A 15,101-nucleotide genomic window follows, 5' to 3' on the forward strand; every position below is an offset into this window, starting at 1 on the left:
TCTATTCCCATGTTAAATTAGTACATAGATCATTCATAAAAAAAAAAAAAATATATATATATATATATATATATATATATATATATATATATATATATATATATATATATAATGACAATGTTTTTGATGCCCCAGACATTTGAAGAAAATCAGATCTAAACTGTTTAATGTTCTATAAATTTTTCAGTTGTCAAAACTTTCTTCTAGGGGATCAAGATTTAATGAAGTGTTTGGATTTGTGGAGTCAGCGTTTTATGGACGTGAGCCGGAGGTTTTAATCTGAGTGTACGGAAGGTTTGTTATATTTTCATACATATTTGATGTAGTCAGTTAATTGTGTGCTGTCTCCAGTATGACTGACGGTGCCCTTGTGCTCTCGCCTTTTTACTGGCCTCTGGATTTGAAAGCAGTGTCATTTTCATCAAAACAGTTTGGGGACTGAGAGAGGAGAGAGATGTAATCTATTATATGAAATAAGTACTTCTTAATGCCATTACAAAAAGAGGCTTTTTGCTACAATGGAAAATTTTGCTTTGAGGATTTCATTAAAATGCATGAAATTTCAAGATGGAGCAAGATGTCCTTGTTTAGTCGGCCCCCTTTTTCCCACATTGATCAATTAAAATGCAATTACGTGCTCTGCAGTTTGTGGTTTGATTTGCTTTGAGCTCCAGGTACTCAGAACTTTTCATTTTGGAGTCATATTGAAATGGAAGGGAAAACAAACACTGTGTAATTATATTTGTGTGTAAGACCCTCCAGAATAAGATGATAAGGCTATTGAACTAATGTTTGTAGCTGTAGCAATATTGTATCATGTATGCATTTATGCCTGGGTATTTCTATTATTAATGACTGATAACAGTAGGCGTAAAGTAATATTTGTGGGAACATATGGGATTCCAGTCTTCCAGTCAGTCTTGCAGCCTTCCAGCCTGTTTCTATTGTTGTCAGGTCCTTGTTTTGTGATTCTCAATTATGACTCATTACTTCCAGAGTACATTTTGTGTGTCGGTGAGACATTAGAGAGGGAAAAGCTTAAAGATGGAGTCAGATCAAAATGCAAATTACATTATATAGAGGGATGTTAACATAACTGTGTTTTCCTGCATAACTTTTATCTACAGAAAGCATGTAAGTGACCTTTGACTTGGTCATCTTATAACAGCAGTTAAACCCTGTTAGTAGTAAGGTACAACGTAGACTGGTCCACAGGCACTGGATAATGGTAATACTCTGTTAAAGCTCACTCTTAATTGAGAAAGGACCTCCCTGCTTCTGTTTCTCAGCACACAATGCTGGCTGCATCACTGCAGTCATGCAGCACACTGTTGTTTTAAGATGCTGATAACAAAGACTCTTCTAATTCCTTTACAAATGAGCCCATTACCTGTGAGGAATGGATAGAACTCTTTAGTGTGGAGGAAGAAGATAAAATTAGTTAAAAATACAGACAAATTTGTGATACTGATTTTATGACATTTTAGGACAGCACCCAGAAAACGTAACAGTAACTAACATAACTAACATATCTATTTATTAATTTACTTTCAGTCCTAAACAAATTATTGCATTCTTCCTGAGAAAGGTTTGCTTGTGACTTCCATTTTCAATTTTATCAACAGTTCAAATAATATAATTTTAATCAATGAAAAAGTCAGTGTATGCCAATTGTTAAAATAAAGGTTGCAGCCCTACAAGCTGCACAAGATCCAAAGATATTTGATGGACCACTGAGAGGAATTAAAACACACACACACAAACAAATTAGGCTGAAATAAGACATTCCAGGTTATGCGCCGTCAGTATTGCTTTTGCAGTCCAGTGCACTTTAGTAGATAGGGTTTACATAAACAGCAATATTCAGTCTCTCCTATGGAGCCATCTTGAGATTCTCAGTGTTATCTATATAAGATAACAAAATTATTAAGGTTGACCAAATGCATCTTTTTTATATTGAATATCGGTGAAAAACACAGAACATGGGTATGATTCCGGCTGACCATTGGTTATCGATAACGTACTAAGTGTTTGCCAGCATGTTTTATACTGTTCAAATCCCTGAAGAAACGCTCTTCAAGAATTTACATAACACAGTGATGGGGTGCACTTCATACCTGTGCTTCTACGGATTGGAGTTTTAGTTTTTCAGTGAATGCACCCATAAACTCTCATTTTTATTGCCAAAAAGAAGTCTGACATTGTTTCCTTGTCCAAAGTTTTGTGTAAAAAGAATGTGTGTTGCTTATCCTTTTGTATTATAATCTTGGAATAGGACATTTGCTTTAATGCAGTCCCTTATTTTGAGCCAAGATAATGCAAGCATCAGGCTGTCTGTTTCTCCCAAATGACTTGTGCATGCGCCAGTCGCAATGTTCTCAACTTGGAGAGATGAGGGGTGGCAGTCAGAAACAGCTGACATGCTGCATTATGGGAATCTTACTACTCAGATGGTCCTTAGAATGGCTAACTGAAAACAGGACGTGACAGTTAACACTGCCCCGCTTTTTCTGTGACATGCAGAAACTTAAGTGTGTGTTCTGTAATTTTTTTTTTTTTTGTATTCATCAGGACATTCTTTGTCCCTAGCTATTATACTAATGTCCACTAACATGTTAACGAGTTAGCGTTAACTTTAACTCCAATAGAGTGTTAAATTTGAGGTCAACTTTGGCATGTCAAGCAAAATAGCTTGGAAGCAGATAGGAAATGCTTTTTGATTTTGGACATGGAGGTGAAGGTGCTGGAAAATGTGGCAAGTTTCTCACTTGACAGATGCAGTGCCTGGCATGGTGTCCTGGTTCTTGGCAGACGATAACTAGCCTTCTTATGGGGTGGTGTGTCTTGAATAGCACATGCCAAAGTGCAGAATTTCTCTACTTTCCTAAGCATCAGCAAAATTGCTCACATTCTAATACTTGATTGATTTCACTGAGTTCAAACAGCTATGAGCAATTTTGTGCATCTTCTTCTGCCAACAGAAAAATACTAATTGTTTAGGTGTATGTTTATAAGAAATAGCTGGCCTGGATCATATATGGAATGAACTTAAAGTTAAATCTGGGTTTAGACAAAAAAGGGAACATTTACTGAAATGTTTAAAGATAGCTAGAGTTTGCACACTGCATTGCCACATTTCGCGAAGATGTACCAGTGGCACTGGGCAGCAATACTCATGATACTCATGGTGCATGATAAATCCAGGATTTCACGAAATGTTAAGTTGCTGTTAAGAGAAACACCATAAAAATACACTCCTTTAAATGGCCCAAAAGTAACATAAATGTAATGATGCAAGCAGAAAACTATAGATTTCAGAATGGGTTACGTTTCTCTGGGAAGACACTGCAGTAGTTAATGGACCTTGACATATAATTTTGCCTATGTGTGTTCATGGAACAATATATAAGACACTCTAGCTGATGCTCTGAACTGTTAGATGTAAACATCTGCATGTTTCAGTAGCCTTAAAGCTTCATGAGGGAAATGTTTCCAAGCAAGCTGGATACATGAAGTGTTTCTCTAAAACAGCCTTTCATCGTACTGTATATTTCAAGAGCATTTAAGCTTAGTTCAGTAGTCATGCAGGTTGATTCAGCTGTCCTGACCTCACTAAGAAGTAGTGCTAGAATCACTGCTTTGCTTTTTCTTACGATGAGAATAAGAATGATCAGTTTTCTGATAGCATCGTTCAACATGGGCTATCCAGTGAAAGGTTCCATGGTTATTATGCAGGCTGGGTAAATCTTTTTGGGATTACACAATTAAGTGGATCCTTTGGATGAGAAGATTACTTGTGGGGGAAATATTAAAATGTGGAACATGGTAGTCAACAAAAAGTTGCATTATTTTGAAATGATATTGACTCAATGAAGCATTATCATTATCATCATCATCATCATCATCGTATTGTTCTTCTTCTGCTTCTTCTTGCCACTGTTTTTATTAGAAGTACTATTAGTGGTAGTAGCAGTAGAAAGTCGTGATACATACTGTTGTTAATGGCACAAAAAATGCAAGAAATTGTAAGGCATCTAAGAAAGTACGAAATGCATGGAACGTGGAAACATTTGCTTTCATGGCTTTTATGGCTGTCTGCCCCGTGGTGCGAATACAGATGAGCGGTTTCAGAGTGCGCAAACGTACATGCAGTGCAAGCGGGAGCCCGCCGTTCATTTCAGAGGGCTTAAATGGTGAAACCCGATGGTCTCCTGGATCTCCAGAGCATGCAGGCTTTCAGAGCGGCTGCAGGGCCGTGCGGTGCTCTGTTTTGATAACGTGAGAGCTCCATCTAGGTTGTTCCAAGTGGTACTGCTAAGTACTTTCATTATTGAATGTATAAATAGCCTCACTTTAGCACGGACTGAACATTGCACTGACAGTGTGTTTCACCTTCTTTTCCAGTTGTTTATATCAAAACATCAAGTGCCATTTTAAGAGCATTCTAAAAGCAGTTTTATATTATGCTAAATTGTTCTCTGTTGAACTATTTAAATCAGCTGCGAGTAAATGGATAATGATGGATAGTTGATTGCTAAAGGCTTGTTCAAAAGGACTGGTGGTCATTTCTGGGCCATATGTTCCATTCAGCTGCCTTTCACTGTCCTTTCCCTTTGTTTTTTACATAGTCCTTTTTTGAAGGAGATGAATGTAGATGGTCCCATAACAGTAATAAAGTTTTTTTTTTTTCATAGACCACTGTAGGAATGATTTATAGAATGTAAAATAAAACATCCACCTTCTTTACCTGTGGGAGAAATTTGGGGCAAAGTAACAGAAGTTGCCTTGGGAGAGTCAGACGTATTTTTCTGCACTGAGAGGGTAATAGGGGAAATGAAACTGCAGTTAGCTGACAACGCTGAAAAATCTCTGGATCACATTGTAAAAATGAATATAAATCAATGGGCTGTGAAGCACAGTATTTATCATTTGTCAGGTCAGTCAAATCAGGAGCATTTTATAACCCCAATATTGCATATTAAGATCAATTCAAAAAGCAGCAAAAGACCTTCAGTTATTTCAAACAATTCCTATGTACAGGGGAATGGTTCTCTTATTTCCATCGCAGCTTAACCAATAGCCCTATCAATTGCCGTGTTGTCATTAAAGCCCCAGAGTATTTTACCAGACATCACTATCTCAGTAACCTCCCACACTTGGATTGATTATTTATTTATTTTTCCACCATCAGAGTTCTATTGGCCAACTGATGGGGGTTTCATTATATAAGCTTCATCAAATGACATGACCTTCAGCCATGACTTGGATGTCCAGGCTTCAGTTGTTCACACACTTGCATACTTGCAGTAGAAAGCTTAACCAAAAAAAACAAAAAAAAAAAAAAAACAAAATGAGTGGCAGCCTCATGCACGATGGTTAATGATCCAAGACTGGATCTATCGCAGTACTTTGTAGGCTGAGATGTCTGGTTTAGTTTCTGCCTGTTTAGACACTGAAAAAAATGTTTGTTTGGTCAGGGAACAGCATGCTTGTCATGTGTCAGTAATTCTCTAAAAACGACTTATGACTGCACCAGCAGGAGCACAAGAAAAGAAAACCGAACTCATCTTTAAGGAAAATCCAACCAAAGACCGGAGTCTGTGAAAGTTCAGGAGAGTGACTTTGCTCAGAGCAACAAATGAAAGAAAGCATCAAAAAGTCTTCCTGTCTGTTGTTTAGCATTTCCAAAGGCCTTGTTGAATGTGGAAACACCACTTGACAAAGAGAGTAATTAATGGGTGTATTCACTGCAATTTTTAATTAAAGAAAAATAAAGCACTAAGTATTTAGTTGAATGTATCACACGATCAACATTTTAACATCAGCTATATTAAAATGTAAATGTTGGGGTATGTGATGAGGTCCCATGAAGATCTTTGTGACATTTTCCCATTGTCAACTGATTGTACATTTAGCCACATAATAAAGCTATATATATATATATATATAATTATATATAATTTTAAGAGGCAGCAGAATTTCAAAGTAATACTAACAGTAATTGTACTGTATTCTGTAACCCAACAGTCTTGTAAACAAATTCCATGCAAAATTACTATGCATCTGTATGAGAGGTGTGCTAGTCACTATAATTGTGTGTATGTTTGTGTTGAATTCAAAGCATTCAGAATTCAGGAATGAATATGGCTTATATAGATATGCTCCTGACTTTATTTCAACACAAAAATAAAATCAAAGAACAGGGAAGAAAACCACTGTAAGTCCATAATTCTGTGCCACAGGCACACAGGTAGTAACCTTTAAGCTGTAGATGCTAGTATTGCAGGAAATTTCCTAGAAGTGAAAGAATAACCAGCAAGCTGCATGTGTAAACTGCATCAGGTCTATCATCCCATTAAGTTAGGCACCTAATAGCTATATAGAGTGGATTATGTAACTAGAAGGGATATTTGGTCTGACTTAGAAAGTCATATGTCCCTGTTCACTTGTACAGACCTACTCCTGTGCTAATTGCATCTCTTAACGCCTACTCAGTAAACCTCCATACCTCACTTCCCGGTGGTGGTGTTGCCTACCTTAGCTTTTTGCTGTCATTCCATAGCTCCACTAATGGAAAATAATGACGTGGTGAAGCATAAAGAAATGAAAACTCGCCATCCTCAAATGAGTGTAAAGATTATTTATGTCTGTTGAACCTGAATCTCAGGAAGACTCAATAGGCATAGCGTATTTGGTGCTGTAAGCCAGTGGTGAATAAATATTTCTTCTACAGTTCCTTCTGTAGAGGAACTGGAAGTAAGGTGCCTGAGGCCTGAAGAAAAAAGAGGGAGGCCATTTTTTCCTTCTGTGTGTTTTCCTATCCAAGAGATGGGAGCTCTGCCTTTAAAGTGTGGAGAATAAGTGAGCAGTAATGAAGTATTGCTCATTAAGATCTACATGTGTGATGGTCTTAGTGACAGGCGGGCACACATACCAAACGAGGGTGGGAGGGCAGAGTGGGGTGGGCTTGACGGAAATCCTTGTGAGAGTTCTAAATACGAAGTCATTTCATGCAAGGTTAGACACATCAATCACTTAACACGACACCGGCTTTTACTGCCTTTCAGTAAAATTGCACACAGAACACATCCGGGGTAGAGACAGTACCACAAATGAAATATCATCTAAGAAGTCTTTGAAGCTCAGTCAGCCAATAAAGTAGAGCTTTAAACAGGTGATGCAAGGTGGTGCAAGATGTTAGGGGTTAATAAGTAACTCAGATTGTTTTCTGTCCAAGAGTGCTGTACAATAGATGCCGTACAATAGCAATCTCTTTTTAATGCATAGTGTTACTATTTTGCAACACTTTTTTTTCATAGCAGACACTACATGAATTTAGGAAATCAGCTTGAATATTGAACAGATACAGAGTGACTGTATGAAATTTGTAACATTACAAATCACAATCATTGAACAGTGATTTTCTTTACAATAGTGGCAATGTGAAAATAGTTCCCACCAAATGTAGTGTTTGATTGTGTATGATGTAAGTTTTGTCCCTGGTCCATCTGTCTCAATTCATTTTTTTCCTCACGGGTCAGTTTTGAGGGGCGGGAGGTCATTCTGAATTGAAAGTCTTTGCCCACAGCCAGAGATGGAAGCAGACAGCTGAGGTGGCCCTCCCATCCTAAACTGGCTTTAAACCTCAGCAAGTCAAAGCTAAAGCTCCATATCAGCAGAACGAACTAAGAACCATGCTGTCACATTTTGAAAAGCACACCAGTGCTCACTGAATTCATACGTTGCAATGATGCACTGGGGCAGGGCAGAAACTAGTGCCCAGGGTATTGCTCCTTTTTGTGCACATTTTCCCCTCCGCTATCGCTTCTTAGGCATTACGTATGATGTCAGGGCTTAAAGCTTGTTGCAAAAAGGACATATCTGTGGCCTGTCTGATGGATATAATGTATAGGCTGTTAAACAATCTTAGCGAGGGAATGGGTGGGAGCAGGGGGTATTCGATGACAGACCCACCTCGAAATGAGGTGTGATATTCTCCTGGCCTTTTTTCCTGGGTGAGAAGAATAACCACCTGGCTCAAACGGAGAGATTTGTGACACGCAAGAAAGCTGAATTGTTTCCCTGAAACAGATGGTGACGTATGACAAGAACGTTTGAGAGATTTTTCTGCCATCCCAACTGCAAAAGAGGCAGAAAAATCCCCCCTCCCCTCAAGGTGGAGTTCAGGTGCTTGAGGTTTTTCCTCAATGTGACAGAAATGACACTGTGCTGTCACACACAGCTGTCTGGAACTGTCAGAAGTCAAGAAGAACACAGGTTTTGAAATGCATGCTCATGTGCACTCACAAACTTGCATGGGTATGTGCCTGCATATGCTTCAGTTCACATTCATCCATGTTAGAATGTTGGGTGTGTGGTCACTGCGAGCAAAGTGCTATCCTTACCCTGTGATTGTCTTCTAATGGAATGGAAGAACTTAAATGGCATATCTGTAATCAGCCTCCTATTGTTTGGTGGGAGGGAGAAGTGAACAAAACAGGCATTTGAAATTTGAGAGTACAGAGAGTGGGGTTCTGTTTTTTGTCTTGAGTCAAGGTTGCAAGTTTTAAATGTCCTGCACCCGCTGAAATCACAGCATGTACCTCTCTAATTGTACTGGTTTGACTCTCATTCCTGTACACAGTGTAACATTTGAATTGTCATATATAATGCAAACTATATATATATATATATATATATATATATATATATATATATATGTAACCTAGCATTCTGTTGTACATTTGCTAACGTTTGCTCATATATTTAATGATCCACACCTGCATTAAATTGTATCATCTAGATACTTCAATAAAATTTGTATCTGGTCAGCTGTTTCACATCTCCTCCTCTTCTCTCATCTTAAAGTGCATACAGTTTGATACTGCAGTGCATTATTTATGCTTATTGCTACCAAGCAGGTGCTGCGCCAGGGCTGTTTCAGTAATACTTGACTTGATGTTAAGTTTTATGACTCAGTCCTGCATAGCTTTCTGATATCATATGCAGAGACCAAAAATGACCTGTACTCACTTTTACTGGTTGAGGACGGCAATCATATTCATTCTCTTTGTGATGGCCGCACTGAAATTTGTCAAGTTGGACTCATTTACACACTTTACCTTTGATCACCATTCACAAAATTCTCCTCTGTAGTTATGTTTTCAGATTGCTCAGGCAGACTTGCTGTAGTCTCACTTCAAATTGAATTGGTAAGAATACATCCAGCCCGGTTTGCCCTATCACTAGATATGAATATGCAATTGTCTTCTTGACCTGTTTAAATGTTGAAGAGGAGCAGGCATCTCTGAAGGCATCTTCCTTTTTATCATATGCATTTTCTTTGTGGAAGCACCCTATTCAAAAAGTTCTGTATAAGTTAAATTCTGCAGTCTTATTCTTTACGCCCTCCAGTTAAGATCAATTTGATGTTTCTGAAAGTAGGGTTATGGTGAAACTTGTTGACATTTCTTCTTTGCTAAATAACAGAAGAGCACAAGACTTTCTGCCTTTTCAGGCTTTTCAACTATACTGTAGATTATTCTCATCATAACTCCACAAGAAAATAAAACTGCTGTTAATTCATTTAGCTTTTTTCAATTTGCAGGCTCATTATTTGATTCAGTGTTTGTTTACCCTCATGGTCAATCATTTCATAATGAGCTTCAGTACACTCATATGGGAAATCCTCTGGTTTGCAGTTCTAGTTGTTATTGCATTGTGTTGAATTATGTTTGCATCCCAGCTCTTGTATTGTTCTTTTGTGTAATCTTCTATTCTAATTTTTTCTCTACATCTTCTCACATTTAGGCTCACATGTAGACTCGGTAAAATGATATAGCTAGCTTACACTGCAAAAAATAGCCCTTCAAAAATAAGAAATAAAATAATTAATACAAGGTGTTTTTTGCTAGTAATAAGTGAAAAAATCTGCCAGTGGAACTAGTGGAAATACACTTGTTAAGATTTCTTGAAATAAGGTGTTATAGTTAAGCATTTTTAAGATAAGGGATCTTAAAATTAGGTGGAAAAAACTAATTTTGATCCATTTTTAACTGGTATTAGGAAGTGTTTTGTGTCATGCAGTTTAAAAACCTTCTGACTTGTCAAAAAGGCTTGCTTAATTTGATATACCACTCAAAGTAAGATGTTTTCAAGACAGTTTCACCAAACAAGATATTCAAGATGCACCGTCTAAAAACAAGTCCTTGTAGCTCAAGGAAATTTTGCTTGTTTGGTGACTGTGTCTTATATTAAGTGTAAAGAGATATTTTGACTTGAAAAAAGACAAATATGCTTGGTGAGATTTGGATTTTTTGCAGCGTACAGATCAGGGTGTAGTAGGCTTAAAGTAAAGTCATTGGACACAGAAATTTTCACTCGTAAGTCCCTCTGTCTGTGTGAATGTCAATGGCCAGTCAAAACAGATGGGGAATGTTATCAGCCATGTTCAGAGAAGAGTCATGGTATGGTTCTAAGGTACACAGTGAGTCTATCATCCATCATTTATGTCCTGAGAGAATTATACAGCTCTACATGTACCTCAGAGATGCCGGGTCCGTCATAAATTGAAATATCACTGGGACTGTTTTTTTTTTATATTTGGCTGAGGTATCATTGGATGTGTAAGTGCAGCTTTTTGTCCTGACTGTATGTCTGCTGAACTCCTACTGAACCACAGATGTATGGAAATTAAGCAGAGGACAGCAGCAATAGCAATAGAGTGTTGTTTGTGCTCTGAGTGATCAAAGCATCTCCATATGTATATGTTCATTTTTACTCATTTTTTCTCAGCTTTTTGTTTTTGATGACTGCAGGACATTTTCAGGGAATAGCTCGGTCTTGAGAGACAGTCAGTTGAAGAATGTTACATTTAAAATGAAAAGTGAACCGTTATTAGCAAAACAGATCATGACTGCTGTGAAAGGGGTGGGGATCCTAACATAAGAAATTAGAATCTTAAGTCTTAATCAGGTTGAGTTTGGCCACCCAAACTATAGACCCAGTATGGCTGTGTGTGAACAATTGCTTTCTGAAACACAACAATGCGTGGTTTTAGCTGTGTATGAAATGTTTTGTTGCAGTTCACCAGTGAATGATACACATTATCGCTGTTGAGTGCTGTCTGTGGAAATGTTCCAGTTTGATTGACTTTTCACTTCAGGGCACCAGCAAGAGTAATGCAAACTGAACAGACTCATTAATTCACATACAATGAATTTTCAGGGTTTTTTTCCCAAAATAATGCTTTTTAAAGCAAATGTTTACAAAAAAAAGACCTATACTCGTGAGGGTAACAGGAAGAGGGGAGTGGTTTCTTTCATAATGTTGTATAACAGTGTTTTATGCTTCCTCATGAATAGATTGGCATCTTCCCAAAGGAAAAAATCCTATTCAAATCAACAATTAAACTAGCTCCGTTAATAACCTGCTTTGTCTGATGAAAGAGAAGCAATACGAAATATTGTGCATATTGTGATAAATATATTTGTATACCCTATATCAAACAGGTATGATGGAGTATGCTAGGACAGACAGTAGTAGTAAAAGGCTAGTACAGCTGTTACATCCAAACTACCAAACTACATTATATATACACATACAAACACATATACAGCTCCCTTTAAGTGAGTGATTAGTAGCATATATCATGCAAGTAGTAGGACTATAGGTTCATACCATTGAATAGGGCAATGCTTGCTGTGCTTGAAGGTAGATCTGAACAAAGCTCATGAATTGTGTGGTAATGTTTGTGTTTTTGTAGAACTGTGTTGATTTTGAATGATTTATGTGCCATGCATTCCAATGAAGCTGTAATGACCTGTAAGTGTAATTATTATTTGAGGGCAAACATCTTAACAGGTTGCAATTAGGAGCTAAAGGATACGCCCACTCCGTCTTTTTGTCTTTCATGCATAAAGGAACACCGTTTGCAATGAAAGTCTTTGTCGAATCCAGGAATGAAGCCAAAGATGCTTTCTGATGGCATTTCTAATATCAAGCATGAGATCAAATGAGGATAAAAATATAAGAATTTTGCCTTCATTATCCTGCTTACCAGGAGGGCAATTAAAAAAAAAACAGACACACATTAAGGTTCTGCATTTCTGGACTTTCATCTGATAAGGTACTCTTTTTGACACAAGAAACCTTACTCAATCAGGTGGACTTAAACTCAGCTAAGCTCAACTGATTGTTAATATCTTTCATAGCTTTTTATCCTTTCTTGTTGAAATGGAAACACTCTGGAGGGATGTGCCTTGCTACCCAGGTCTTCATCTTCACTGTGGCATTTTGTAATTCCCAATTAGTGACAAAAGCATGGCCATGTTCTGTTCGGTTCCTCTTTAATTGAGCCAACTGCACTGTTCATAACCTCTTGGGGAAAACTGCAAGAACAAGCAGTGTACCATCACATGTCTTTATGTAGACCTTTCCTCAGTCCATATTGTCTTGCCTGGTTTACAGCACTAACACCTTTCACAGTTTGCCTGTGTTTCTCCCATATCATCTGAAATGAAAATATGAACCAAATGGTCTGTTGGGCATTGCTGCATTCGACATAAGATTTGACACTCCGTGTGACTTTGAAAAATGAGATAATTTACATGTGGCCTGAAAAGATTTCATCACAAGTGTTTGCAGCTTTTAAGGTAATACTGAAAAGCCAAATTTGAAATGCACAGCTCAGAATACATTTGTCAAATAATCAATCTTATGATTCATTGGTAATTATAATGATGGATAATTACCCTGAAACATTTTCTGCTGTGTTGACCAATTCAATTGTTAATAAACCTGAATTTGTTACAGAAACTGTGGATCAATAGCATGTTATGCTCATGAACCCCTTCCTCTGTGGCTTATTTTAATGATTCAAGATGGCTTATACATTTTTTATTTTATTTATTTTTATTTTTGTTTTGTTGGGGGTGGGGTGTGAAGTGGAATTAACGTCTTGTTTAAACCAATGTGAGTTAATTTGCATGTCTGCTGTGTGTCTCAGCTGTGCTTTTAAACTCGATTACTACTCCAACTCACCTGACAAACAATTGTTTTTGTTGTTTTTTTTTTCCTTTTAAAGTAAATGCGGAGTAAACATTACATGTGTGATCACTGTTTTTAGCCATGTACTGCCGTTTGCTACACACGTTTTGCCAAACAGAGTTGTTTAAGTCTTGACGTTCATGTCCAAGCATAGTTTTCATAAACCTCTATTCTGTCCCTAGAATTTGGAATGATCGGAGAGCATACAGTAAAAAGTCAGCGGCCGAGATCTGTTCATGAATCAAAGGGCCAACAGGAGCAAGCTGAATCTGCTAAATTTATGGCACAAACTGGTAATATAATAGTTATATTGTTTCTTTATTTTTTGTTAACTAAACTTAATTTCATCTAAGTCACTTGCATGCTCTCTCTTTGTAATGCACCTTTTTTAGTGAAAATGTTTTCGTCATGTTTTTTTTTTCTTTCTCCTCTCTTATTGTCGTTACCATAAATATTCTGTTGCCCACAAACTCCTAGGATAAATTTGCTGCCTTATTCAGTTATTTAAATTGAGTGCAGTTTGGTTTCCCACTTTCACATTATTTTACTGTAATGTGTTATGAGTGAGCTGGAAAATTTGATATTTATTACTTCTAAATGGTGGGAAACTGGGCCCTCAAGCATTCGACTCCCTGAAAACATATATACTAAAACCTAAAATGTCTGAGAGTTAAATGTAAATCTACTCCAAGAGCGAGAGTGGAAAACATGTTCATGCTGTAATAATCAATGATCTTAATAGTATATATAGTATATAACTTAGGTGCTTAATGCTTTTAAAATATTTTGGGTATTTATTACGTTTTGAGTCTTTCAGATATTTTAACTCAAAATTTTCAATAAATGATACAAAAAAGAAAAAAATCAAATAGGTTGGTGCTAAGGTATGTCATTTTATACAATAAGACATATAGGGTGTCTAGTTTTTTTCTCTTAAGTTTACTTTGTTCTAGTTTTTTTCTTTTTATATCTAAAAAGAAATGCTAAACTTTTTTTGTTGTTTTGTTTTTTTTTTGGGGGGGGTCGGGTGGGTTGGGGGTGGGGGGTGCAGTCAATGTTCATATGTTTTTTTTTAATTATTATTGATTTATTTTGTTTAAGGGTTATTGTTCAGTTTGTCCCTCTTTTTTCCTAATGATATTTGTTTATCAAACCTTTGTTCATTATTGGTTTAAGTTACACAAAACATTTGCTCACTAAACCTTAATCACATTTTCAGTTAGTAAAGATTTGGTGTTTGCTTTTTATTTACCTTGTACAGCTCATCCATCAATGTGCATTTAAGTTTTTCCATTCTTAAATTGTCTAATTCACTCTCTTCGTGCTGCTTCATGTAACAAATTGATCCACCTTTCAGTTTGATATAAGTCTAATTTATGATCAGTCAAATAACGCTAAAGCTTTTATCTCTTTTAGATTCAATCATTTCACCCTCAAGTCTTTTATTTCGGAAGTAGTTCAGTAACTCAGTGCATCTTAAAAGCTTCATAAGATTTCAATTAAATGGGAATGTATTCAGAGCTGAAGTTACAAATAGAGCAAAATTTATGATCACTGCTCTAAGCAGTCATTTCAAAAAAAAAAATGAAATAAAACTGAGCATCACTCTCAAAAAGTATTGCCATACCCAAACATAATCTTGAGTAACACTAATCAAGAATCTAATTGCAGTTTTCTTTATATAAATGTTTGGTGACTACCTGGAAATGATAGAGTAAACCAATGAATCCTTGGGATTGAAAATATGGAAAAGACCCTGTAGTCACCAAATCATTATTAAAAAAAAATTTACTGTTGCTGTTTTTTGTGTTTATAAGATGTTTGGGTATTGGTTATACACTGGACTACAAATTTCCAGAAAGTATTCCTTCTTTTATTCAGCATTTCATATGGCTTTTAAATTTGTCTTGATTATTGGGAGTTGGTGGAGCAGCTTCTTTATATCTAAAGGGTGTATATTGACCATTTTTAAATTACTCCAATTGGAATGCATAAAATCACTCCCTGCTCAATGATGCTATGTACGAAATATATGTTCCATATCACTTCTCCAG

General features: G+C 36.7%; 1 protein-coding gene across 2 annotated transcripts in view; it reads left to right on the forward strand.

Annotated features, from left to right (window-relative positions):
- Positions 1-15,101, forward strand: part of adgrb3 (adhesion G protein-coupled receptor B3) — a 167,999-nt gene that overhangs the window by 57,987 nt on the left and 94,911 nt on the right. For both annotated transcript variants that reach the window (XM_036547030.1, XM_036547031.1), the window contains exon 3: positions 13,230-13,340. In XM_036547030.1, coding sequence (XP_036402923.1) covers positions 13,230-13,340 — 111 coding nt within the window. The remainder of the gene's footprint in view (positions 1-13,229; positions 13,341-15,101) is intronic.

The sequence above is a fragment of the Megalops cyprinoides genome, chromosome 15, assembly GCF_013368585.1.
Source record: "Megalops cyprinoides isolate fMegCyp1 chromosome 15, fMegCyp1.pri, whole genome shotgun sequence".
Classification (NCBI taxonomy): domain Eukaryota; kingdom Metazoa; phylum Chordata; class Actinopteri; order Elopiformes; family Megalopidae; genus Megalops; species Megalops cyprinoides.